The sequence below is a fragment of the Balaenoptera borealis genome (assembly GCF_965194805.1).
Source record: "Balaenoptera borealis genome assembly, chromosome: 13".
NCBI lineage: Eukaryota > Metazoa > Chordata > Mammalia > Artiodactyla > Balaenopteridae > Balaenoptera > Balaenoptera borealis.
In genome coordinates, this window is record NC_138870.1 from 6,889,553 (window position 1) to 6,917,035 (window position 27,483).

The 27,483-nt window shown below is 50.0% G+C and overlaps 2 protein-coding genes across 13 annotated transcripts in view; both read right to left on the minus strand.

Annotated features, from left to right (window-relative positions):
- Positions 1-98: 98 nt before the first annotated feature.
- On the minus strand, positions 99-9,061 carry NOP2 (NOP2 nucleolar protein). Its single transcript, XM_082349776.1, is given in 17 exon segments — positions 99-446; positions 448-886; positions 2,080-2,308; positions 2,419-2,541; positions 2,686-2,775; positions 2,918-3,057; positions 3,593-3,733; positions 3,810-3,897; positions 4,766-4,855; positions 5,011-5,208; positions 5,305-5,467; positions 5,588-5,643; positions 6,700-6,938; positions 7,127-7,215; positions 7,398-7,443; positions 8,512-8,621; positions 8,907-9,061. Coding segments are annotated over 17 exon segments (2,586 nt in total). The 5' UTR covers positions 9,014-9,061; the 3' UTR covers positions 99-208.
- Positions 9,062-9,873: 812 nt separating this feature from the next.
- The window catches only part of CHD4 (chromodomain helicase DNA binding protein 4), a 35,848-nt gene continuing 18,238 nt past the window's right edge, over positions 9,874-27,483 (minus strand). For 4 of the 12 annotated variants that reach the window (XM_082349757.1, XM_082349763.1, XM_082349766.1 and 1 more), the window contains exons 26-40: positions 24,141-24,321; positions 23,970-24,056; positions 23,793-23,881; positions 23,555-23,688; positions 23,069-23,213; positions 22,790-22,955; positions 22,429-22,526; positions 22,190-22,319; positions 21,866-21,937; positions 21,406-21,543; positions 21,043-21,151; positions 20,796-20,928; positions 17,340-17,535; positions 16,436-16,599; positions 9,874-10,491 (exon numbers count right to left, since the gene is read on the minus strand). In XM_082349757.1, coding sequence (XP_082205883.1) covers positions 10,474-10,491; positions 16,436-16,599; positions 17,340-17,535; positions 20,796-20,928; positions 21,043-21,151; positions 21,406-21,543; positions 21,866-21,937; positions 22,190-22,319; positions 22,429-22,526; positions 22,790-22,955; positions 23,069-23,213; positions 23,555-23,688; positions 23,793-23,881; positions 23,970-24,056; positions 24,141-24,321 — 1,860 coding nt within the window. In that variant the 3' untranslated portion in view covers positions 9,874-10,473. Of the gene's footprint in view, positions 10,492-16,435; positions 16,600-17,336; positions 17,536-20,795; positions 20,929-21,042; positions 21,152-21,405; positions 21,544-21,865; positions 21,938-22,189; positions 22,320-22,428; positions 22,527-22,789; positions 22,956-23,068; positions 23,214-23,554; positions 23,689-23,792; positions 23,882-23,969; positions 24,322-27,483 lie in introns of all 12 variants that reach the window. The other 8 variants (XM_082349765.1, XM_082349760.1, XM_082349764.1 and 5 more) reach the window with 5 other exon arrangements.

Below are 27,483 nucleotides of genomic sequence, written 5' to 3' on the forward strand. Positions count from 1 at the left end.
TGTCCCCTCTTCAGAGGTTCCCTGTCCCACCCTCCCACCTCTACCCTTTAAGCAGCAAAGCAAGTACCCAGTCCCCTCAAAAAAAAACACACAGTGGCCAGAGATTGTAAAATGTGTATTAAATTTCACATCCACAATGGGGAAGCCATCCTCACAGAGGTAAGAGTTCCAACCCAGTAACAATGGCAATGAGCCACCCCAGTCTAGTTCAACCATCCATCGAAGACAGCAGGGGATGGCTGCCGCCTCTGGACAGAGATTTTCTCCTCTTTGCTGGCGGGGGCCGGCTGTAACTGCGGGGGGACATGATTGGAGTCTTAGGTCCCTTGCGGGTGCCATTCTGTTTCTGGAAGGCAGCTTTCTTGAAAGGCTGCTCTGGCACCTGCTGCTTAACCTCCTCAGCCCCGGTGGCGTTCCCAAGGGGCTGATCACGGTCCTCGGGCTTGAGTGGCCTGGGTCTTGGAGAGGGACGGCGCAGCAGGTGTTTCTGTGTAGGTGCCCTTGGGAGCAGCACGCTGCTTCCGGAAGGCAGCTTTCTTGGAGGACTGCAGTTTGGGTGACTGTTGCTTTAGTTTCCCAGACACCTTTGGTTCCCTGACCACTGCTGCTTTTTCAGCTGGCTGACTGCTATCCTGGAGCTTGGAGGAAGCTTGGGCCTTTGTAACAGAAAACACAGTGGACAATTCTGAGTCTGTCCCTTTGGAGATGCCATTCTGCTTCTGGAAGGAAGCCTTCTTGGGATGTTGCCGTTTCTGCAGCCGCTGCTTTGCTTGACCAGCCACTCTGGCCTTCTTGGCAGGCAGGCTGCTGCACTCAGGCTGGGGGGTCACCTGCCCTTTCAGGTTGGGCAAGTCTAGGTTTGTAAGGGTGGATATCACAGAATCTCCTGAGGTTAAAATTAAACACATGGTTTGAGAAAACAGGCCTCATCACTGGGTCTTGATCATTAGTGGAGGAGGTAAGTAGAGGTATTAAAATAAGGAAACTGCCTGGGTACTATCTCTTGGCCAAGTGTTCCACACAGTTGGGACGGTGCCTGAGAGCAGATTACCTGGATTCATATTACTTAATATCACCTGGTCTTTACTCAAGTCATATTTGAACCCTGTATTAAAGAGAAGGGATCACTACCCATCCTTGGGCCAAAAGGTTTTCAGAGGAAGGCTGAGGCTGTGCCCCCTTGAGGCCAGCAGGTAACAAGACACTCTAAAGAGGAGGTGAATCCTGAAAAAACCTGAAGCACTGGGCTTCTCTTTTAATCAGAAAAGATATTTTTTTCATGCAGAGTTTGATGAGATGCAGGAAAATAAGAAAGCACACAGAGCAACTAGAAACAAGCTAGTCTTCGTTCATGAAGACTGATATATTAAATATGTATCTTTACAGTTACAGCAAAAAAAAAAAAATGCAGGAAATTTTGCTACTTCTTAAAGAGGTTTTTGTTCTGTTAACATTCAGATGTGACTTTTGTTAAGAGGCATTGTTTATAAAGACAAAAAAAAAAAATCAACTCAATAAGTGACGTGGTTTGTGTCCAGAGAAGCCCGCCTCTCCCTCTTCCAACTCAACTCAGGGTGGCATCCCAGCAGGCAGAGCCCTCAGGCTTGTTTCAGAAAACCCCACCCTTCCCCCCTTGAGATCCAGGCCAGACTCCTCAAGATGGCTGAGGAAAACGATCTGCAATTAGTGTGATGGGCTCAGAGAACGGACAGTTCTGAGGAGTTGCGTGCCAACCCAGTGCTGACAAGGCTGGACCGGCAGAGGTCTATTACCAGGAAGGCAACCCTCGGCCAAGAAACCACACTCGCGCTGGGAATGCATTTAGTGCCGAACAACTGCAGCCATTTGGCAGAATCAAGGAAAAGACCCCATCCACGTGAACCCCTTAACGTACCGAATGGGGCCCAGGCTTGGGAACAACTCTAGCTGGGATGAAAGGGGTCTCTCACCCAAGCGTGCCAAGGCCGGGAGAGGGAGGCCGAGATCCGCCCTTCCCCACAGTCACACTAGAAAGCCTCCTGAAGCTACGGTAGAAAGAGCAAAGGTGGAGAGGAGAGGTACAAAGAGCACACCGCTTACCTGTTTGCGACTGGGGGATAGAATTGGAGAATTTCTTGAACTTGGCAATAAAGAAACCATCCACGTTGTGGGTGTGAGGGTAGAAGCGGCGGGTGGAGCGCAGGGTGGGGTGGAAGCGCCTTTCCCGGAAGCGGGTGAAGCCCTCCTGGCCGAAGTCCAGGCCCGTGGGCACCAGCCGCACGTTCCTTTTTCTCAGGGCGTAGTCTACCACCCACTCGTTCTCTTCCACCTGACGTGTGGGGGAGACAGAGATGGAAGGGAAAGCGGAGCTGGAGCCAAAGGGGTGCTGGGGGGCGCCAGCGCCAGCACTGCCCCCTCTCGCTCCACGACAGGCCTCACCATGATGGAGCAGGTACAGTAGACGAGGTAGCCCCCTGTCTTGGAGGTGGCGCTGACAGAGTCAATAGCACTCAGGAGCAGCTCCTTCTGAAGGTGAGCACAGCGCAAGATGTCCTTCTCATCCTGTCCCAAGACGGAGAGACCCACAGCGTGGGAATTTCTCAAGGTGGCCTCCAGAGACGTGAGCTGCTGGCTGCCCACCTCCCACTCCGCTTTGCCAGCCCCCGTTCCCCCGAGACTTTTCAGCTGGTCCCCCACCCCCTGCACCTTGTTAGTCTTCACCGCTGGGTCCTTGGAAATGATCCCAGTGCCGCTGCAGGGAGCATCCAGCAGGACCCGGTCAAAGCCCCCCACCACCTGGGGAAAAAAGTAGGCTAAGTGGATGTTTTTGGCAACCTGAACCATACCGATTATTTCCTAAGGGCAGGTCTCAACACCCTGAGGTCGGGAAGGGAGCAGGTGAGACGCCCCAGGAGCGACGCACAGCGGGGAGCCCCACCTTGGGAAACTGGCGCCCGTCACAGTGGCTGATGACGGTGTTGGTGACGCCCAGCCGGTGCAGGTTGCCCACGACGCTCCTGAGCCGCTCGGCGTTGGCATCATTGGCGAGGATCACGCCTGTGTTCTTCATGAGCTGGGCTGAAGGGAGGAGGCACGGTGCTCGCCGGCAGCTCCGGCGCCTCCACACCTGCTGGCCACCCTCTAGCCCAAGAATCTGCCTGTGAAGTCTCACCCCTTCCCCAAATAAGCCGCAACCCCACTGGCCACCCAGTCTGCACTGGCCCTGTGACGAGCAAGCCCACCAGGATGACTTTTCTGATTGTTACTGAACGCCCTTCTGATCCTTCAGGCTAAGTTACTTCTTCCAAGGGATAACAGTTTAATAAAATGGTTACGACTAATTATATGTAGCGGTTACTGTGCCAGGGACTTGCATATGCGCACCTCAACCCTCACGACCCAAGCATAACGTAATGGCCAACACGAGCACCATCACCTCGCCATTCCACAGATGCCCAAGGTCACGTGGGCAGTAAGAGGCCCTCGTGGGGCTGGAGCTGGGCCCACTCCAGAACCTGTGCTGCTCCCCACTCTGCTGACCGCCTGTGCAACCCCACCTCCTTTCATAAGCAGAGAGCCAGCTGAAGCCTAGCCCCACCGGCCCTTCTCATACCTATGTAGCTGGTCTTTCCTCCAGGGGCACAACACATGTCCAGGATCCGCTCATGTTCCTGGGGTGCCAAGGCCATGACGGGCAACATGCTGGAGGCCCCCTGCAGCATGTAGTGCCCAGCCAGGTACTCGGGAGTGGCACCTGTGGATGAGGACCCGCCTGTGACATGCTGGGACGAGGGCAGGGGCGGAAGGGCTCCGGGGCGGGGAACACTTACCAATGGGCACCGAAGAATCATATACCACGAGTCCAGTCTTCGACCACTTGCCCAGGGGATCCAGGTTAACCCCACGATTGATCAGCGCCTGAAGATAAGATGGATGAAAGTGTTAAAACCTCGGAAGCTACTCTACCCAGTAGGTGGATGGAGATGTGAAACCCTGGTCCTGGCGGGAGGCCCATGGCACCACAACCCCTAGAGCTTAGTCAGGACACAATCATCACAGGCGCACAGAAGAGTCTGTCCCATCCCGTCCCGTGGTCTCCTTTTCCTTAGCCTCAGGTTCTAACTCAAGGTCTGAACTCCATCCCAATGGAGCACACTACCAGCTCCTGTTCTTTTATCTCCTGGAAGTGGACCCCGATTTTCCAAGAGCCTCAGCCCCCTTGCCATCCTAAAACTTAGCATTACTGGTTATAGCAACTTTAAAGATAATTATCGAGTTACCTTCCAGGAGAGACAACAGAAGATAGACACCAGGAGACAGACAACACACAGGGTCACACCACTGCCTCTGGCACCAGGGTTTTAACCTTGGGCCCCTGAACCCTTGGAAACGAGGAGCTTAAAATACTGCTTGTGCGTGCGTGTCACGTCTTTTCCTGGGGACGGGAATCACAGTCTCACCAGCTTCTCAATGATCTACGAGGCAGACCACCCCCTCCCACTTCTCTGTGCGGCGGCACTTTCATCGTGATGCGGATGTCTCAGCCCTGTCACAGGGAGCAGAGGCTGAAGGGACGAGCTCCCCAATCGACAGAGGTCCTTAGCCCTGCCAGACAGACCCAGCGTGACACTAGGCCTAGGTCTGCCTCCTGGGACCATGCCTGTACCGAGAAGTGCCTAGGTACTAAGACCCCCCCACGCCCAGTAGGGTGGGACGGGGGAGTCTCTGGGATTCGCAGAAGCCAGTGCCTCCCTGAGACAAGCAAACCTCAGAGCCCATCCCTCACCTGAGCGAGGTCCCGGCGCCGGGTCTTCAAGGTATTGGTCCTGAGGGTGATGGGCCGAGGCACCTCATTGGCTTCCAAAAACTCCACCAGCTGGGACAGAGCATGGCAGGGAGCAGGTCAGGCTGGCCTAGGGGCGCAGCCAGAAAAGCAGAGAGCAAGGGGGCTGGCTGCCTTCTTACACAGTGTAAGAGAAGAGAGGGTGAGGAAAGAAAAGCATGAAGGGCATCAGAACGGCAAGTCGGTACCTCAGACAGAGGGAAGAGGTCCATGAGCTTGCCAAGGAGGAAGTCTCCGTAGGAGTAGTAAGTGGCCAGATCCTTCCGAAGCCGCTGCAGATATTCAGAACGAGACCGACCTTCCTCCCGCTGAGTCCCAAAATCGCGCAGCACTCCCACTATATCTTGGATGCGCTTGTGAACTCGTTGCAAGTCCGGAACCTGGGCATGTGGACCTGTTAAGGAACTGCTTCCTGATTTCCTGGGGCCTGGAAGTGCCTTCTCCCAAGCATCCCCCTCCGGCTCCCCCTGCACCAGAAGGATATCCTGCTCCATCTCCCCAGCAGGGGGCAGCACAAAAGTCTCCTCCTCGTCCACATTGATCCGCAGGTCCCCTTCCATCTCATCATCCTCTTTGGGGCGTGACTCAGGGGACACTTTCTCCTCTTCCTCCTCTTCATAGGTCTCCTCCTCACTCCACTGGCCCCTACAAACAGGTCCAAGAACAGAGTGGTTCACAGATCAAAGCAGACACCTCCTCCTTAGTCACATTTTCCTTCATCCCAGCCGCTGCCTACTCTCCACCCTAAGAGTTTCCAAAACTCACCCAGCAACAGCCTCCTGGGCCTTCTGCTTCCGAGCAGCCCTTTCAATGGGCAGCAACTGAATAAAGAGACAAGAGGCTGGTGACGCAAAGCTTGCCCTTCCACCAGCCCACGAAATACTTCCTACCTCTGTTTTTTTCCTAAATACAAACATAACTCTTGCTTCCAGAAAGAAATTTAGACCCTGAAGAAGTGAATATAAGATTAGCAAAATATTCACCATTACTGAAGTAAAATGATGGACCGAAAGAGTTCGTTACGTTGTCCTTCCCATGCCCATATGTACATGGGTGGGTGCGCGGGACACAAACTGCCCTGGGCGCCCATTTTGCCATATTTTCCTCCACGCTTACTCTACATTTTTCACATAGTTAAAATCATGATTCATTTTCAAGTCTGTTTCTTGCCTTTTCTCATTCACAGTTAGATCACAAGCATTTTCGCAGACATAATGACCAAACGTTAATTTAGCATATGAACGAACCATAGTTCATTTAAGCACATTAGGCATGTTGGAAGTTTCCAGAGTTTTGGCATTATGGTCCACATGGTGCCTGGAAATCGCAAAACAGTAGCTCCGTAGAGAGAAGGGGGGTTGGGGGAGAGGGGTGAAAGTGGGAACTTTCTTTTTGTTCCATACGACTCGATTATGCTTGAATTTTCCTAGTAACACACTCATATACTTAAACCGTATAATACATAATAACTTCTTATACTTCAGCAAGTAAACCTCTGTCTACATTCTGGATCACCTTCCTAAGGTGGAATTACTAAGTGAAAAGGAAAAACCTTTTTAAAGTTCTCAGATACCAAATGCTTTAAAAAAAAAAAGTGTGTGCACTTCTAGTCCCAGCAGTGAGGCCATACAAGCGTCCGCCTTACCACATCCTCACCAGCACTGAGCATCGTCATATTTTCAAGTGCTCCATCCTGCGGCTCTTTTAAACTTGCACACGCGCTGAGAGGAGGTAAGGTGCTACGAAAGGTGATGGAACACTAAAATCCCTTTTCTCCACTCAGGCTTATCCTTGTCACTGAGAGATAGTCTCAAGGATCTGGAAAGACTCTAGAAGGCAAGGATAGCTTTCTGAAGACCCAGAGAGATAAAGCTCACCTCTTCACCGTCATCCTCATCTTCGTCCTCTGAGCTGGAGTCAGCTCCATAGTCATCTACCATATCAGCATCACTGTCCTCGGAGCCCCAGAGGTCCCCTTGGTTCACTACACCATCCCCTTCAGAGTCTTCCTCCTCTTCTTCCTCGTCACTGCTATGGGTTGGTGCTGGGCGCTTCTTGCCTCGAGCACTGTTAAATAAGGACGGGGCTCCCTTCTTACTGGGTGCCTGGACAGCTCCTGCAGAGATTCCAAAGGGTTTGAAGAATCCTGGACTGATGGCAGCCGCACACTGATGGAGCCTGTACTTTCTACCCCCAAGAACGTCCTCTGGCTGTTCCTTTCACTTCAGAAATACTCAACAAGCCCCTCCCTACACAGGACCCAGAGGACTCCTCACGTGGCACCCAGCTCCTATTTCCACTGACCTTTTGATAGCTTTCCAGGCAATGGTTTGGCCCCAGGGGACTTATTCATCTCAGGGGCTTCAGCAGAGCCCAACCTCCTCCTGGCTGCCCTGAAAACATAAAAGGAGTGAGGAAATGGAACACAGCTCTAGGCTCTGCCACTTGCCAGTGCAGGGAAACCTGACAGTCCCCAACAGCTCTTTCCATCAGCATGATCACATGGGAGCATGTGCCTAAAGATGAGTGATACCAATTTAATCTGTGTAACATAAGTCTGGACATGCACACTCACCTCTTTCGGGCACGACTGGACAGCCTCTTCACATTTTCATCACCACCTGTTTAAAAAAAATTTTTTTTAAACAGGCAGAACAGGAGGTTACAGGGGAAATGAAAAAAAGCAACGGGAAAGGAAGTAAAAGGGAAGAGAATTGGAACACTAGTTAGAGGCAGTAGATTATAACTCACTCCACTGTGCTCTATCGGGAGCTGCATAAGAGATGTAAAGGAGATGACTTCCATCTGGCTGTTTATCAGCCAAATCCAAACTGGGCCTCCCTCCAGACTGATTTCAACAAACAGCATCATCATCATTCTGGTAACACAGACTCAAAACTTTCTTCTGCCCTTTCTTTTACTCTCAACTCATCAGTTACCAACCACAATAGATTTTACCTTTACAACTGCTGCTGTTCATATATATTCTCCAAGAAACAGAAAGTTTAAATCTCAGCTCTGTCATTTAATAATTATCTACAGGTTAACCTCTCAGCACCCATTTCCTTAGCAGGGCTTCTCTCACAGGACACTGAGAATGAGAGGATACAATGTGTCCAAAGGCTTCGGTATAGTGTTTAGCATTTGCCAACACCTCAGTAAACTGCATCTTTTATATGATGCTCAACACAAACTACCTGCCCATTCTTCCCTCCCACCCAGTCTTGCATGCAGTAGACTACTAACCATGCGGGAACCAGATCTGTGCTTTCCCATCTCCATGCCCTCAACAATGAGGTTCAACAGTGACTGGACTATACCCTTCCAACTTCCACTTGCTAAAATGTCACCCATTTTTCAAAACCCAACTGCTTCACGAAATCTTTTCAAACAAAATCTTTTCAAACTCTCTAACTCCGTGGGATCCCCCTTCCTCTGAACTCCCTTAGTGTTAAACCACACCTCTCCTTACATGGGTACTTGTGTCCCTGTCGCATCTTCCCTAAGTTCTAAACGCCAATGAGAGTATTTCATTCCTACTTATTTCCTAGTAACTCATTAAAAGAAAATTCCGCTTGAACAGAAAACGAACACACAAAATGACTTTAAAAAACGGAAGAGTTACGCTACAGGTAAAAGAACAGCGCAAAAGCTGGAGAAGCGGGAGAGGGAGCACGCCAGACCCTTACCTGCAGGCAAGAATCTGGCAAGTTCGGTCTCGGCGCCTTTCTGTTTCCGGGCCTTTCGGCCCGGCCCGCGCTTCTCCTTCTTCGTAGGGTCCAATTTACGCCCCATGGTACTGGGGAAAACAAAACGGGAGACAGTAGAGGAGCGCGTGATGTAAGGGAAAGGCAGAACGCAGACGAAGCGAAATGGAGCGGGAGAGGGTATCGCCTCCACCAGAACCTCGACTCAACAGCCCCTCGAGGCCTGGCCAAACGTCCACTCCACGCTGAGCCCCGGGCCCTGGGTCCCACGCCGTAGGTACCGCGCGTCCCGCCCCCCTCCCCACGCCCCAGTCCAGGTCAGCGCCTCACCCTTCCTTCCCCAAATTCCTCCAGACCCGCCCGAAGCCTAGGCTCACCTGGAAGCCAATCCAGCTCCGAGACGGGGTTCGGAAGCAGGCGCGGGGCTCCACGTGCGGCCCAGCTCAGGCGCTCCAACGCCACACCACGGAAACGTCTCACGCATGCGCCCTACGCGCCTGCCGAGGCTCCGCCTCTTCCGGCCTTCCTGTCCGCCGCGGAAGCCGGAACGTTTGCTCCCCATTCCCGCGCGGGGCTGGGGGCCGTGCGGCCGGGCACTATTCTCGGGCGGACCGCCCTGCTTTCCCCCCGGGCGGAGAAGGCGGTGCACCCAAGGCGTTTTCGGCTTCCCCACCCTCCCCTCCGGGCGTGGGTCTTTCGCCTCACTGCAGAGTTCAGTCGGAAATACTGTACCCGAAAGCCGCCCCTTCCCCTCGAACGGAGGCGCCACAGCCGGGCCCCCCCTCCGCCCGACGTCGCCTCAAGATCGGGGGACCCCACGCCTGCGACGCGGAAACCCTCTTCCTTGACCCCAGACCCCGCGCTCCCCCTCAGGTAACGGTCCTCTCTGCCCAGGTTTCCGTCTTGGAGGTCGGGAGGAAGGCGTCTCGCGTCCTGACTTCATTCACGCAAGTTAACAGAAAAACCGACTTCAGCCTTTCTTCAAAGAGACAGCAAGGTGGTGCTTAGCTGTTAAAACTGTTCCAGCCCTTCATTGGTTTCGTCTTCCCAACTCTGCGAGGAAGACCCCTTCATTTTATACGCGCGACGTCCACAGCCCGGAGAAGTCCGCTTCCGCACCCTCGCGGAGCCAGGAGGCCGCGGTGGGCTGTGGACCCGGGGGCTCCGGTGGCCCCGCTGTGCCCAGGTGGGCTTGTCAGCACGGGCACGTGCACAGCGGGAACTCGGCTCTTTCGTGAAATCTCAGGACACAAGGAAACCCTTCGTCTCCAAACACACATGTCCCAGGGCTCCCATCAGAAACACTCATCCACCTGCACCTACACCCACACTGAACGAGAGCACTAAAATACAAGGAAACTTTTATTTTCAATTTTCGTCAAGAAATTTGCTGTGGTTTTTTATGCTTTTGGTTCTTTTTTTTTTTTTTTTTTTCCACTTTATTTAATTCTAGCCACTCAGGGGCTGGAGCCGCTGGGTTCCTGGTATTAAAAAGATGCCAACAGAGGTAGCTGTGTCTCACCCAGGGGCCCGGCCCACTGTGAATACCCCCCAAAAAAGGAGAAAAAACACAAAATAAACCAACAAAATAAAACCAAAAGGAGGAAGAAATTCTGATCATTTTCTTCAAGCCTGTTGGGAACCCGCAACAGTTTGTGTGTAACAGACGTTACAGTGGGGAGAAGCCAGGGCCCAGAAGGCCAGCCCGCCAGCTCCCCGCAGATGGCGCCGGCGCTACTGCTGCATGTCTCTCCAGCAGGAAGGGCACCACTGCCCCTCACTCCCTCCCCTCCCCCAGTGCTCAGCGGGGCTGTTCCTCTACAACTTGGAAGATGGGGCAGAAGGAAGGAGAGGGTCTCTCAGGCCCCCAGGGGAGAAGCTGGGCAAGGGAAAGTGAGGAAGGTCACTGCTCAGCGGTGGAGGTGGTATCATCCATCTGGAGCTTCACTGCTGCTGGGCTACCTATAGGAAGAGAGAGCCAAGGGAGTCAGAATTCCAGACTCCAGGAACCCACCTGATCCCAAGGGAACTCACTGCTGCTGGGCTACCTATAGGAAGAGAGAGCCAAGGGAGTCAGAATTCCAGACTCCAGGAACCCACCTGATCCCAAGGGAACTCACTGCTGCTGGGCTACCTATAGGAAGAGAGAGCCAAGGGAGTCAGAATTCCAGACTCCAGGAACCCACCTGATCCCAAGGGAACTCACTGCTGCTGGGCTACCTATAGGAAGAGAGAGCCAAGGGAGTCAGAATTCCAGACTCCAGGAACCCACCTGATCCCAAGGGAACTCACTGCTGCTGGGCTACCTATAGGAAGAGAGAGCCAAGGGAGTCAGAATTCCAGACTCCAGGAACCCACCTGATCCCAAGGGAACTCACTGCTGCTGGGCTACCTATAGGAAGAGAGAGCCAAGGGAGTCAGAATTCCAGACTCCAGGAACCCACCTGATCCCAAGGGAACTCACTGCTGCTGGGCTACCTATAGGAAGAGAGAGCCAAGGGAGTCAGAATTCCAGACTCCAGGAACCCACCTGATCCCAAGGGAACTCACTGCTGCTGGGCTACCTATAGGAAGAGAGAGCCAAGGGAGTCAGAATTCCAGACTCCAGGAACCCACCTGATCCCAAGGGAACTCACTGCTGCTGGGCTACCTATAGGAAGAGAGAGCCAAGGGAGTCAGAATTCCAGACTCCAGGAACCCACCTGATCCCAAGGGAACTCACTGCTGCTGGGCTACCTATAGGAAGAGAGAGCCAAGGGAGTCAGAATTCCAGACTCCAGGAACCCACCTGATCCCAAGGGAACTCACTGCTGCTGGGCTACCTATAGGAAGAGAGAGCCAAGGGAGTCAGAATTCCAGACTCCAGGAACCCACCTGATCCCAAGGGAACTCACTGCTGCTGGGCTACCTATAGGAAGAGAGAGCCAAGGGAGTCAGAATTCCAGACTCCAGGAACCCACCTGATCCCAAGGGAACTCACTGCTGCTGGGCTACCTATAGGAAGAGAGAGCCAAGGGAGTCAGAATTCCAGACTCCAGGAACCCACCTGATCCCAAGGGAACTCACTGCTGCTGGGCTACCTATAGGAAGAGAGAGCCAAGGGAGTCAGAATTCCAGACTCCAGGAACCCACCTGATCCCAAGGGAACTCACTGCTGCTGGGCTACCTATAGGAAGAGAGAGCCAAGGGAGTCAGAATTCCAGACTCCAGGAACCCACCTGATCCCAAGGGAACTCACTGCTGCTGGGCTACCTATAGGAAGAGAGAGCCAAGGGAGTCAGAATTCCAGACTCCAGGAACCCACCTGATCCCAAGGGAACTCACTGCTGCTGGGCTACCTATAGGAAGAGAGAGCCAAGGGAGTCAGAATTCCAGACTCCAGGAACCCACCTGATCCCAAGGGAACTCACTGCTGCTGGGCTACCTATAGGAAGAGAGAGCCAAGGGAGTCAGAATTCCAGACTCCAGGAACCCACCTGATCCCAAGGGAACTCACTGCTGCTGGGCTACCTATAGGAAGAGAGAGCCAAGGGAGTCAGAATTCCAGACTCCAGGAACCCACCTGATCCCAAGGGAACTCACTGCTGCTGGGCTACCTATAGGAAGAGAGAGCCAAGGGAGTCAGAATTCCAGACTCCAGGAACCCACCTGATCCCAAGGGAACTCACTGCTGCTGGGCTACCTATAGGAAGAGAGAGCCAAGGGAGTCAGAATTCCAGACTCCAGGAACCCACCTGATCCCAAGGGAACTCACTGCTGCTGGGCTACCTATAGGAAGAGAGAGCCAAGGGAGTCAGAATTCCAGACTCCAGGAACCCACCTGATCCCAAGGGAACTCACTGCTGCTGGGCTACCTATAGGAAGAGAGAGCCAAGGGAGTCAGAATTCCAGACTCCAGGAACCCACCTGATCCCAAGGGAACTCACTGCTGCTGGGCTACCTATAGGAAGAGAGAGCCAAGGGAGTCAGAATTCCAGACTCCAGGAACCCACCTGATCCCAAGGGAACTCACTGCTGCTGGGCTACCTATAGGAAGAGAGAGCCAAGGGAGTCAGAATTCCAGACTCCAGGAACCCACCTGATCCCAAGGGAACTCACTGCTGCTGGGCTACCTATAGGAAGAGAGAGCCAAGGGAGTCAGAATTCCAGACTCCAGGAACCCACCTGATCCCAAGGGAACTCACTGCTGCTGGGCTACCTATAGGAAGAGAGAGCCAAGGGAGTCAGAATTCCAGACTCCAGGAACCCACCTGATCCCAAGGGAACTCACTGCTGCTGGGCTACCTATAGGAAGAGAGAGCCAAGGGAGTCAGAATTCCAGACTCCAGGAACCCACCTGATCCCAAGGGAACTCACTGCTGCTGGGCTACCTATAGGAAGAGAGAGCCAAGGGAGTCAGAATTCCAGACTCCAGGAACCCACCTGATCCCAAGGGAACTCACTGCTGCTGGGCTACCTATAGGAAGAGAGAGCCAAGGGAGTCAGAATTCCAGACTCCAGGAACCCACCTGATCCCAAGGGAACTCACCGCTGCTGGGCTACCTATAGGAAGAGAGAGCCAAGGGAGTCAGAATTCCAGACTCCAGGAACCCACCTGATCCCAAGGGAACTCACTGCTGCTGGGCTACCTATAGGAAGAGAGAGCCAAGGGAGTCAGAATTCCAGACTCCAGGAACCCACCTGATCCCAAGGGAACTCACTGCTGCTGGGCTACCTATAGGAAGAGAGAGCCAAGGGAGTCAGAATTCCAGACTCCAGGAACCCACCTGATCCCAAGGGAACTCACTGCTGCTGGGCTACCTATAGGAAGAGAGAGCCAAGGGAGTCAGAATTCCAGACTCCAGGAACCCACCTGATCCCAAGGGAACTCACTGCTGCTGGGCTACCTATAGGAAGAGAGAGCCAAGGGAGTCAGAATTCCAGACTCCAGGAACCCACCTGATCCCAAGGGAACTCACTGCTGCTGGGCTACCTATCGGAAGAGAGAGCCAAGGGAGTCAGAATTCCAGACTCCAGGAACCCACCTGATCCCAAGGGAACTCACTGCTGCTGGGCTACCTATCGGAAGAGAGAGCCAAGGGAGTCAGAATTCCAGACTCCAGGAACCCACCTGATCCCAAGGGAACTCACTGCTGCTGGGCTACCTATAGGAAGAGAGAGCCAAGGGAGTCAGAATTCCAGACTCCAGGAACCCACCTGATCCCAAGGGAACTCACTGCTGCTGGGCTACCTATAGGAAGAGAGAGCCAAGGGAGTCAGAATTCCAGACTCCAGGAACCCACCTGATCCCAAGGGAACTCACTGCTGCTGGGCTACCTATCGGAAGAGAGAGCCAAGGGAGTCAGAATTCCAGACTCCAGGAACCCACCTGATCCCAAGGGAACTCACTGCTGCTGGGCTACCTATCGGAAGAGAGAGCCAAGGGAGTCAGAATTCCAGACTCCAGGAACCCACCTGATCCCAAGGGAACTCACTGCTGCTGGGCTACCTATAGGAAGAGAGAGCCAAGGGAGTCAGAATTCCAGACTCCAGGAACCCACCTGATCCCAAGGGAACTCACTGCTGCTGGGCTACCTATAGGAAGAGAGAGCCAAGGGAGTCAGAATTCCAGACTCCAGGAACCCACCTGATCCCAAGGGAACTCACTGCTGCTGGGCTACCTATAGGAAGAGAGAGCCAAGGGAGTCAGAATTCCAGACTCCAGGAACCCACCTGATCCCAAGGGAACTCACTGCTGCTGGGCTACCTATCGGAAGAGAGAGCCAAGGGAGTCAGAATTCCAGACTCCAGGAACCCACCTGATCCCAAGGGAACTCACTGCTGCTGGGCTACCTATCGGAAGAGAGAGCCAAGGGAGTCAGAATTCCAGACTCCAGGAACCCACCTGATCCCAAGGGAACTCACTGCTGCTGGGCTACCTATAGGAAGAGAGAGCCAAGGGAGTCAGAATTCCAGACTCCAGGAACCCACCTGATCCCAAGGGAACTCACTGCTGCTGGGCTACCTATCGGAAGAGAGAGCCAAGGGAGTCAGAATTCCAGACTCCAGGAACCCACCTGATCCCAAGGGAACTCACTGCTGCTGGGCTACCTATCGGAAGAGAGAGCCAAGGGAGTCAGAATTCCAGACTCCAGGAACCCACCTGATCCCAAGGGAACTCACTGCTGCTGGGCTACCTATAGGAAGAGAGAGCCAAGGGAGTCAGAATTCCAGACTCCAGGAACCCACCTGATCCCAAGGGAACTCACTGCTGCTGGGCTACCTATCGGAAGAGAGAGCCAAGGGAGTCAGAATTCCAGACTCCAGGAACCCACCTGATCCCAAGGGAACTCACTGCTGCTGGGCTACCTATAGGAAGAGAGAGCCAAGGGAGTCAGAATTCCAGACTCCAGGAACCCACCTGATCCCAAGGGAACTCACTGCTGCTGGGCTACCTATAGGAAGAGAGAGCCAAGGGAGTCAGAATTCCAGACTCCAGGAACCCACCTGATCCCAAGGGAACTCACTGCTGCTGGGCTACCTATAGGAAGAGAGAGCCAAGGGAGTCAGAATTCCAGACTCCAGGAACCCACCTGATCCCAAGGGAACTCACTGCTGCTGGGCTACCTATAGGAAGAGAGAGCCAAGGGAGTCAGAATTCCAGACTCCAGGAACCCACCTGATCCCAAGGGAACTCACTGCTGCTGGGCTACCTATAGGAAGAGAGAGCCAAGGGAGTCAGAATTCCAGACTCCAGGAACCCACCTGATCCCAAGGGAACTCACTGCTGCTGGGCTACCTATAGGAAGAGAGAGCCAAGGGAGTCAGAATTCCAGACTCCAGGAACCCACCTGATCCCAAGGGAACTCACTGCTGCTGGGCTACCTATAGGAAGAGAGAGCCAAGGGAGTCAGAATTCCAGACTCCAGGAACCCACCTGATCCCAAGGGAACTCACTGCTGCTGGGCTACCTATAGGAAGAGAGAGCCAAGGGAGTCAGAATTCCAGACTCCAGGAACCCACCTGATCCCAAGGGAACTCACTGCTGCTGGGCTACCTATAGGAAGAGAGAGCCAAGGGAGTCAGAATTCCAGACTCCAGGAACCCACCTGATCCCAAGGGAACTCACTGCTGCTGGGCTACCTATCGGAAGAGAGAGCCAAGGGAGTCAGAATTCCAGACTCCAGGAACCCACCTGATCCCAAGGGAACTCACTGCTGCTGGGCTACCTATCGGAAGAGAGAGCCAAGGGAGTCAGAATTCCAGACTCCAGGAACCCACCTGATCCCAAGGGAACTCACTGCTGCTGGGCTACCTATCGGAAGAGAGAGCCAAGGGAGTCAGAATTCCAGACTCCAGGAACCCACCTGATCCCAAGGGAACTCACTGCTGCTGGGCTACCTATCGGAAGAGAGAGCCAAGGGAGTCAGAATTCCAGACTCCAGGAACCCACCTGATCCCAAGGGAACTCACTGCTGCTGGGCTACCTATCGGAAGAGAGAGCCAAGGGAGTCAGAATTCCAGACTCCAGGAACCCACCTGATCCCAAGGGAACTCACTGCTGCTGGGCTACCTATCGGAAGAGAGAGCCAAGGGAGTCAGAATTCCAGACTCCAGGAACCCACCTGATCCCAAGGGAACTCACTGCTGCTGGGCTACCTATCGGAAGAGAGAGCCAAGGGAGTCAGAATTCCAGACTCCAGGAACCCACCTGATCCCAAGGGAACTCACTGCTGCTGGGCTACCTATCGGAAGAGAGAGCCAAGGGAGTCAGAATTCCAGACTCCAGGAACCCACCTGATCCCAAGGGAACTCACTGGTAAGCCAGCCCCACCTGCCCAGTATGTAAAGCTAGGGACAGACAGCAGAGTTAAAGTTCTAGAATGGCTCCGTTGGAAGAGCTGGCCAGATGAAAATGGTCCTATACCTGCTGTGGAGGTGGTTCAGGTGCCCGGTTTGCCAGGCGACTGAGAATATTACGCTCTGACATCTGTAGCCTCACAGCAACTGGGGGAATTCGGGCAATAGTAGCTGGGAGTCGAGTCACATCGGCTTTCATGTCACTCAGCAGTTCTTCTAGCTGTTTCAGAACTGCAGGGGGAAGAAAAAGAGGCGGTGAGCCATGGTGGTCAAGACCGAGGTCCATCTTCCCGTTAAGTGGACCCCCCACCCATTACTTCTCAATGACCAAGTGACTGATGTGCTGGAGTATTGTCTTTTGTCACCGAGTCACCTGACCTGGCTCCACCACACTCAAATTCCTGTCCCTCATGTTCCAGTTCCAACTGTCCATGATTCTGTGCTTTCTAAAGCCACCTGTCCCTTGATCCCTATTTCCTCTATTTCCTCCACTTCTTCAATAGCTATTCCTATTGTTTCCTCTTCTCACTATCTTTCCTCTGCACCTTTGGAGCTGTCTCCCTCTTGCTTTATAACAGCTTTCTTTTCCTCATTTCACCCTCCATCCCCCTCACAATGTCTTAACTTTAATTAAAAGCAGAATGTTGAAAGCAGTCTAGAATTTGACAAGATCTTAAGTCACCCTGTTAACCTCTAAACTATCCCAGATCACACTATATTATTCTGCTTTGCCTTCCACCTCCAAGAACTGGAATACATTCAAGAGTTAAAAAGCAAAGAACTACTGTCCTTGACTGTCTCTAAGATGCTAGCTTCCTAAGAAGGAACGAAGGATCCCCGGCACACCCTAAGCTCCCAGACAAAGAAAGGGGCTCCGAACAAGGCTCAGACCTGAGGAGTAGGTGTGTGTCAGGGCGGGGCAGAGGAGGAAGGAGGCCAAGTCCACAGGAGGCAGGGGCGCCACTGGCTACCTTTGTGCAGGACCGCGTTTGCTGGCTTGTTTCCCGCCATCGACTCCTTGGACAGGTGCTGATGACTCTCTGCCAAACACTCCACCTCAGCAAAGCGGGTGTTCAGGGCCATGGAAGGGTGAGAGGGGTCCTCTGACATGTTCAGGTAAGCCGCCCGACGCAGCTGCTCCTCAATCACCAGGGCTTGTTCTAAGAGCTGGACAAGACAGAAACAGGAGATGGCATTTCTCATGGGCCTCTCAGAACCCACTCCTGGCCAGTTCAACGTTCCATTGCCTTTTTCACCCCACTTTGAAGGTCTGTGTTTTTAAAGCTCTTTACCCTTTATTGATTCACTCTTATACAAAAATGATAAATCCTCAATTTAGAAAATACAGAATGTATAAAGAATTAAAATCACAATTCCACCTCCGAGAGATACTGTTAACATTTTGAGGTTTTTTGTTAACATGTTTTTTACAAAATTAAGATTCTATATATGTATTTATATTGTTTTCACTCAAAGTGACATAGTAAGGCTCTTCCCTTGTTATTAGCTGCTCTTTATAAAAGATGGCTTTTTTTCCCCCATTCTTTTTCACATTCTTTGCCCGTTTAGGTTATTACAGAACACAGATGACTTAATGGTGGCATGGCAGTCCATCCTATGGGTATATACCTACCCTATCACTTAAGTTGTTTTACTCTCTAAAATTATTCCTGTTGTTTCTTTTCTTTCATCTCTCTCTCTCTCTCTCTCCCATTCCTTTCCTTCCTCAATAGGCAACCCTTCTAATACACCTACTGTGTGTCTTTTTGTGGGTTTTCTTGAAGACAGTATTGTTTCATGTGCACATTTCTCATTTACAGAATGTTTTTCTGTACATTATAAAATGCTTTTTCATTTCCCCACTATATATATTTTTTAAAGGTCCATTTATGTTACAAAACGTGTACTTTGTTGCTGCCAACTGTTTCTTAATGCTGGGTGATGTGAATCCACATTTTACCTACCCACACTTCCAATGTCAAACATCTAGGGTGCCTCCAGGCCCCACCACCAAAAATCATAATGCAACGAACACTTGGCACATGTCACCTGGAGCTGTGTAAAACGGCCTTTGAAATACATTCCAAGGGACAGAATGTTGATTCATGACTTACGAGACTTATTTTACTCAAGTATCCACTGGTTCTTAAAAAGAATGAATCCACTAGGGGTCAGGAAATAGGACAGTATGAGAATAATGGACTGTTGTTTCTTCCAGAAGACCTGGCTCCATTCAGGCCTACTAACTTATCCCCAAACAGACCAAGCACCTACTTTCAATCTATATACCACCCAGTCTCCTTCACCAGCTCCCCTCCCTCTTGCCCCAAACTATGAGCTTTCTCCAGGATCAGCGTCTCTCCTGGCATCAGCCAGCACCTCTATGCAAATGAGTTGGCGCTTTTCAGACATGCATCTCAAGCACTGATTGTTCTGATCCCACTCGTGCACGCTTGATCACTTTGATCCCACTTGTTTAATGGTGGTGGGAATACTGGGGGGATATTTACTTGTGAAAAACACCAAATGACTTGTCTAAAATTGAACTTAACTTTCTCCTCACTTCCCTGATCTGCCAATGATAATTTAACTTTCTCAGTGACTCAGACTCAAAACTTCAATTATTTTTGGAGGCTCACTCCTTTGTATCTCAAATTCAATAAAGTAACTCAGGGGTCAGCAAACTATGGCCTGTGGGCCAAATCTGGGCCACTGCCTGTTTTTGGATGGTCCAAGAGCTAAGAATGGGTTCTTCATTTTTAAGTGGTTGAAAAAAAGTGAAAATAATAGTTTATAATGCTTCATACAAATTATATGAAGTTCAAATTTTAGTGTCGATAAATAGTTTTATTGGAACATATTCATACTTCTCACCTATGGCTGCTTGCACACTATGACAGAGTTGAGTGTCAGTGTCTCACAAAGCCTGAATTACTCTGGCCCCTTAAAAGAAAAAGTTTGCTGACCCCTACAGTAAATCAGTAAATCCTGTAAATTCCTTGGTGTTTCATTCCCTTTATCTTTTATTTATTTATTTATTTATTAGTATTTATTTATTTGGCTGCACCGGGTCTTAGTTGCAGCACGCTGGATCTTAGTTGTGGCATGGGGGATCTAATTCCCTGACCAGGGATCAAACCTGGGCCCCCTGCATTGGGAGCGCAGAGTCTTAACCACTGGACCCCCAGGGACGTCCCTCGTTCCCTTTATCTTATCCTTTTCATTTTCCACAACCAGCATCACAGACGAGCCCTTACTACCTCATGACTATATGATAGTTCTGTAATCTCACGAATGTTCTGTTTCAGTTTCCCTTGCTTGTATCAAAACCCTTCACAAACCCTCAATGGCTGCCCATGAACTATAAGGTAAAGTCCAAACTCTCTTATCTGGTGCCAAAAAACCTACCTACCGACCTCCAGCCTTACTTCTCTCTCCAACGTACCTCCCACCATCACCAACACAAGTGTCTTCTACACCCCACCTGGACTATTTGCTGTTTCCAAACACCATAAGCTCTACAGCCTCTGTCTTTGCCTAACCTAATTTTTTTTGATCAAAGGGCCTTCCATTTCTATCCGGCAATCGCTATTACAGTCACCAAAACTTCATTCCAATGGCATCTTCTCCCTGGAGCACTTGTGAGCTCTCTTCCCACTCCCCACATTCCCTCTGGAGAACTTTCTTAAGGATTTAGCAGTCTCCCTCACAACACAAAGAATGACATTCATTTGACCACACATCTGCCTCTACGTTAAACTGAGAGCTCCTCGAGAACAGGCACCAGGCCTGTCCCTGGCCCACCCATTACCTAGCACATGATGTTTGAAGGTTTATTAGTGTACATTTCTTATTCCCCCAATTATACTCAGCGTTAAGATCCACGTGTCTCATCTCCATGGTATCCCATTATGATGGTCTGCACACAAGGTGCCCTTAATATGCATTTGCTGAATTCCTGAGGAAAACTCCCCCTCAGTCCTGGGCGTATCAGCCCTAGTGATTCTGAAAATGGAGCTCTACACCTTTGCGTCTACCCCACCCTTCATCCACACAGACCCAGAAAAAAGTACCACCAGCCCACTGGCAGCCCTGCCTCCTCAGAGATCCAATTCAGTCCCACCTCTGTATCTTTCCTGAACACTCCAGCCTACCGTGTTCCCCCAGCACACCCACTGCACTGGTCTGTGTCATGCATCAGGCACAGTCACCTTCAGCCCTTAACCAACTGGTTAACCTTCAGGTCTGTATGTGTTGATCTCTAATATTTAAGATACTTGGGAGCAAAGCCTTTCACAGGATACAAAGCGAAATGCACAGGAGAACACAGTAATCAGCATGGCTGAATGAGCCGACTCCCTCCTTTAGTCCCTTCTGCACTTTAAAGGCCGCCACTTCAACGCTGTATGCCTCTCCGTCCTGCTCACCTTGAACCTTCGGGCTAGAAACTTATTCTTGATCTCTAAGAAATTGCCACGGTTCATTTCACCCTTGAAAGGCTCGTTGAGGATAGCATAGCGTGGGTCATTCTGGATGTCCTGCCACCGGGCATAGCCATGGCTATTGGAAAATTAATTGCTCAGGAAAAACGAAACAAGGAAATTAAGAACTTCAAACTGTGGACCCTCAGAAACCTTCACCAAGGACCTCGGCCCCAGCTCAGGCAAAGGATACTTTATGATGCCAGCCAGCAGCCAGTAGTCATGCCGTCGGTGCCAGATCTCATAAGTCTTCTTGGTGACTGTGGCTGCCCGCTCCTCATTCTGCCAAAGGGAGTGCAACTCTGAAGAGGAATTTAAGGAAGGTTGGGGAGAAAAAGAAAGGCAAACATCTGTGAGAATTCAAAGAGCTATTTATTCCTGATCCCCAGATACCAACTTAATATGCCTCTGGCTTTCTAACATGCACCCCAGAGGAGTGTGCAGTCAGCCTGGCATTCTCTCTAGGAGAGGTAAAGTCTCTGTACCCTGGTTTCTGACAAGAACCCTGATTTCACCTCGAATCCGTCTAACCCCAGTGGGCCCCTCTTTTTCATACCAGTAAAACCGCCATCTGCGATGTTGAACATGAAACGCTGTTTAATATTTTTCTTCTGCTTCTCATCATTCAAGTCCTTGGGGGTCTCTCCATTCTGAAGCATCACCTCTTTTTTCTCTTCTTCTTCTTTCTTCTCCTCTACAGGACATGTAGAAGAAAAATGTCAGCTCCAGACAGAAGCCAGCACCATAGTCCTTACCCATACATAGCACCATATGCTACAAGACACCCATCTACCTCCACCCTTTCTCCACAGAAGTGTTCTTAAACCCAGGAAAAGGTGCCACTGGCCCACTGACAGCCACATGTGGGGAGAGGTGGAGTCTTTTAGCTTGGGATAAAATGATTATATGGGTATGGATGGGGGAACCTGGGGGTGGAGGGGTGTCCAAGAGATAAAGTCCTTCCTTTCAGCTTTAGAGTCCTTTTAAAAGCACAGTCAGCTTCTCCAAACACCCACCTTTGTCCTCCACCACAATGGGAGTCAGATCGACTGCTGACTTCTCCTCCACCTTCTCCACATCAGCAATACCTGGGAGAACAGATGGCACTGAGAGCATATCTAAGGAAGTGTATTCTCCTCTGTTCTACACTATATCCTGAACCTAAATCTTGATGATTAAAGTCATAAACGATGTCTTGAGAGAGAAAAAGCCCACAGTTTAAAATCAAGGGTACAAGATTCTTCAGCGTGTCACTTCCTCTGGACTTCCCTCCAGCCGGGCTGCAAGTCCAAGAGCAACTGTGGTTCACAGGGATCTGTAGTGTGTGAAAATGTGCATACCTTTGGGATCTGTCTCCATTGGCTCCTCTGTTCTCTCCTTGACCTCTGCCTTTTCCACTTTCTCCTCTCCCTCGGGAGGCTCAACAAGGACCTTTTCATCCTCTGAGGCAGGGGCAGGGGGCTGTGTACACTTCAAAGGAAAGAAGAAAGAAGCTGAAGCAGACAGGCCAGCACCCAAGAGGAAGAACAGGCTTATCCATCTGCCTTTGGTGTGGCGTCCAGTCACCCCCATCTCTTACCTCAACAGCGGCTTCAGGGGCTGCAGATTTCACTTCCTTTTCTCCTTCTGCACTCTCTTCTTCTTTGAGGCTATTTTCCTCTATTTTTATCCCATCCTCTGCGTACCAATAATAGACATTCATTAGGAGGAAGGTCCCAGATCAGAGAGAAGGTCACACCTTCTCAGATTGTCTCATCTTAAACTGTCCTCTCGTGCCTTTAAGAGCCAGCCCTATTCTTAGGACAGCCCTCCTAAACTGAGAGGGAGATTGCTGTGTGTCCTGCCAGACTCCCCTGTTAGAACTGAGTACAGGGAAGCAGAAAAAGCAAAGGCCAGGACAAGAAGAAGAGGATAGAAAACAACAGTCCAGGCAGACTTACCAGCAGGTGGGGCAGGTGCAGGAGTATTGGGTTGTGTGTCCCCTGGAGTGGAGGGTGTGGGAGTCTTTGGGGAAGGTGACCCTGGCTGTGACATTTTCTTGTTTTCCTCTACTTCCGCAAGTTCGGGCATGCTCCAGCGCCCATTAACATGTTCAAACTCCTGAACCTGCAGCAATGGGACAAGACGCTGAAGACCCAATTCCATCTAGGTTCCTTTCCTGCTGGCTCTCCAGTTTCACCTAGAAACCCCTGAACGATGGAGGGAGGTTCAGGGCTCACCTTCTTGCGAATCAAGGACATGACACCAATCCTGGTAAGGACATGCTGGCGAGACAGGCCTTCTCGGGGTACACCATCAGCAAAGGTCTCGGCCCCGTCTGCTCCCGGCTCACATAAATGCCGCATAAAAAGAGAGACGTAAGCCCTGTAGTAAACAAATAGAGAAATGGGTTAAACAGCAATCATGCCAACTCCTAGATCAGATTCTTTCCCACCTGCAGTCAGGCATCACCCCAGACAACAACTATGGCTCCATCTGAGGTAAAGCCGACCATCGCACTGAAAGCTGGTCTCCAGACCCCACACCATGTCCCAGGTCCTCTTCCAGGGAAGCAAGGAATACAAAGAACCCTATTACTAACAGCTTCACTTGCCAACGTCAGCAGAGGAGACAGCCGATTTCCTGCACAGCCTGCACTAGTACTGTGGAGTGACCAGAGACTAAAAGCCCTTGCTCTACCTCAGTCATTCCAGCTCTCAACTTACTTGAACTCTTTCTCTGACTTGCCTCGCAGATCTCTCACAAGCCACTGGGTGGTAAAAGCATCCTGAGGTGGCATCCCATATCGCATAATCGCATTAAGAAAGGCTTTTCGCTGACGAGCATTAAAGCCAAGAACCTGGGGGGAGAAGGAACCTAGGTGAGAGAAGGAGTAGACCTTACTCCACCAAAGACCCGACAGCAGCACTCACCCAACCTTCCCTAGAACGGAACGGTACTTACTTCAATATTCCCACCAACACGGGCCAACAGAGGAGGCAATGGCTTATCTTTATCATTCCGCAGGCCCTTGCGACTGGGCCTGCGGGGAGCTGCAAGAAAAGGATGCGTGAGTGACACTGATAGGGATATTAGACACGGCAATATTTTAAAAATCCAGCAGAAAGGCATAGCCCTCACCTTCTGAACGTTCATCAAAGTCTTCATCACCTTCCTCTGAGGCCACTGAATAATCGGACTGGTTGTCGGACTGGTCGTCCTGCCAATCTGGAGGGAGAGAGGGCAGATGAGCGGGGCCCACTGCTCTAGTGGAACGGCCCATGGGTGGGGGGCGGGGCCGGCCACACACACCTCGGTCCTCCTGGGAGCCATCATTGTAGTTGACCTGCTTACGGATTCTTTTTCCTTTGCCCAGATTGCGGGCCAGATCTTCTTGCTGCTGCTCGTAATGGTGCCGCAGCAATTTCTCCCAGTAGTCAGGATCCACACTTTCTTCCTGTTTTATGATTTCCCGTTCCACCTCCTCTTCCTCCTGGGACAGAGGGGGGGCCAGGACTCAGGGGTGCTGAAGTCAGCACCACCAGCTACCCCTGGTCCTCACACTTCCCATTCTGCTAGCTCCTCTTCAGGACTGGACTCTGAAAGACTTGGTGTGCCTGCTTGGACCTAAGAGCTTAAAAGAAATTTAACTGACAAGACATGGTTCCTCATACTTATGTTTAGATTAGCAGTCAAAATAACTAAAGAGGGCTTCCCTGGTGGCGCAGTGGTTGAGAGTCTGCCTGCTAGCGCAGGGGACACGAGTTCGAGCCCTGGTCCGGGAAGATCCCACATGCCGCGGAGCTACTGGGCCCGTGAGCCACAATTACTGAGCCTGCGCGTCTGGAGCCTGTGCTCCTCAACAAGAGAGGCCGCGACAGTGAGAGGCCCGTGCACCGCGATGAAGAGTGGCCCCCGCTTGCCACAACTAGAGAAAGCGCTCGCACAGAAACGAAGACCCAACACGGCCAAAAATAAATAAATAAATTTTTAAAAAAATTAGAACGATTTACTAAAAAAAAAAAAAAAAAAAAAAAACTAAAGAAAAATATAGGATGGAGCTGTTATCACAGGAGAAGGATGAAGAGACAGTATGTTTTCTTTTAACCCCTTTTACTGATGCATATACAGTTGCAAGACAGTAAAATGAAGAAAAGAGAGGTTACAGCCTTAGCAAGGTAGAATGGAGAAGTTTCTGAAATACTGCAAAAGATTTTCCCAAGAGATAAAGTAGAAGGGCCATAAGCCCTTTCTGTTCTTCATAAACTTCATAAAAGTTTACCAACTGTGAAAAAAACATTATATATATCTTCTTATATCCCAATAATGTTTATGCTCCTTTGAAAGTCTTACTTTTTTTTCAGATCGTTCAGGACCACTAACTCCAAATCCCTTACATTAGAATTAAGCTGCTGCTAACAGCATAATACTAGAAACAACCTAAATATCCATCATTATGGAACTTGAATAAATTATGGGGGGTGAAAAGGGTGAAGAGAGTCAAAAGGTATAAACTTCCAGTTATAAAATAAATAAGTCATGATGATTTTATGTATAGCATAGTAACTACAGTTAATACCGTACTGCATATTTGAAAGTTGCTAAAAGAGCAGCTCTCAAAAGTTCTCACAGGAAAAAAAAATGTATAACTATGTATGGTGACAGATATTAACTAAACTTATTGGGGTGACCATTTCACAAAATATACAAATATCAAATCATTATGTTGTACACCTGAAACTAATATAATGGCATATGTCAATTATATCTCAATTTTTGGGCTTCCCTGGTGGCGCAGTGGTTGAGAATCTGCCTGCCAATGCAGGGGACACGGGTTCGAGCCCTGGTCTGGGAAGATCCCACATGCCGCGGAGCAACTAAGCCCGTAAGCCACAACTACTGAGCCTGCGCGTCTGGAGCCTGTGCTCCGCAACAAGACAGGCCGCGACAGTGAAAGGCCCGCGCACCACGATGAAGAGTGGTCCCCGCTTGCCGCAACTAGAGAAAGCCCTCGCACAGAAACAAAGACCCAACACAGCCAAAAATAAATTAATTAATTAATTTAAAAAAAAATTATATCTCAATTTTTTAAAGTAAATAAATTATGGTACTTCCAAACAAGGACATATTATGCAGCGAATAAAGGGGTGGGGAGGGGGGGGAGCTCTTTAGGTATTGATTTGGATGAAATCTTCCAAGATTTATTAGGTGGACAAAAATAAGGTACAGAATGTCATGTATAAGAAACTACTTTCCTTATGCAGCAACATGGATGCAAGTAGAGATTATCATACTAAGTGAAGTAAGATCAGAAAGAGAAAGACAAATATCATATGATATCACTTATATGTGGAATCTAAAATAGTACACAAATGAATCTATGTAACAGAAACAGAATCACGGACGTAGAGAACAAACTGGTGGTTGCCAAGGGGGAGGGGGTTGGGGAGGGATGGAGTGGGAGGCTGGGGTTAGCAGATGTAAGCTTTTATATATAGAATGGATAAACAACAGGTCCTACTGTATAGCACAGGGAACTGCCATAGTGGAAAAGAGTATATATAAAATAAGAGAATGTATATATATGTATAACTGAGTCACTTTGCTGTACAGCAGAAATTAACACAACATTGTAAATCAAATATACTTCAATTTAAAAAAAAAACAACTACTTTCCTTAAAAGGAAAAGGAAAAAAGGCGTTTGTGTGTATATACATGTGTATGTATATATACATATATATGTAATTTGTGTGCACATAAAATAATTTATAAAATAAATTATCACTTATCCCCAGGGAGGGAGCTAGGTAGCCAAAGGACTGGAGTGGGAAAGAGATACTTCTGTAGCTTTTGAATTTTGAACTAGGTGAATTACAGTTGACCCTTGAACATCACAGGTTTGAACTGCATGAATCCATTTATATGCAGATATTTCTCAATAGTAAATACTACGGTACTACATGGTCCATGGTCAGTTGAATGTGCAGATGTGGATGAACCACAGATATGGAGGGCTATACTATCTATTCAAAAAATAAAATTTAATGGGACCTAATGAAACTTAAAAGCTTTTGCAAAGCAAAGGAAACTACAAACAAGGCGAAAAGACAGCCCTCAGAATGGGAGAAAATATTTGCAAACGAATCAACGGACAAAGGATTAATCTCCAAAACATATAAACAGCTCATGCAGCTCAATAGTAAAAAAACAAACAACCCAATCCAAAAATGGGCAGAAGACCTAAATAGGCATTTCTCCAAAGAAGACATACAGATGGCCAAGAAGCATATGAAAAGCTGCTCAACATCACTAATTATTAGAGAAATGCAAATCAAAACTACAGTGAGGTTATCACCTCACACCAGTTAGAATGGGCATCATCAGAAAATCTACAAACAACAAATGCTGGAGAGAGTGTGGAGAAAAGGGAAGCCTCTTGCACTGTTGGTGGGAATGTAAATTGATAACAGCCCCTATGGAGAACAGTATGGAGATTCCTTAGAAAACTAAAAATAGAATTACCATATGACCCAGCAATCCCACTACTGGGCATATACCCAGAGGAAACCATAATTCAAAAAGACACATGCACCCCAATGTTCACTGCAGCACTATTTACAATAGCCAGGACATGGAAGCAACCTAAATGCCCAT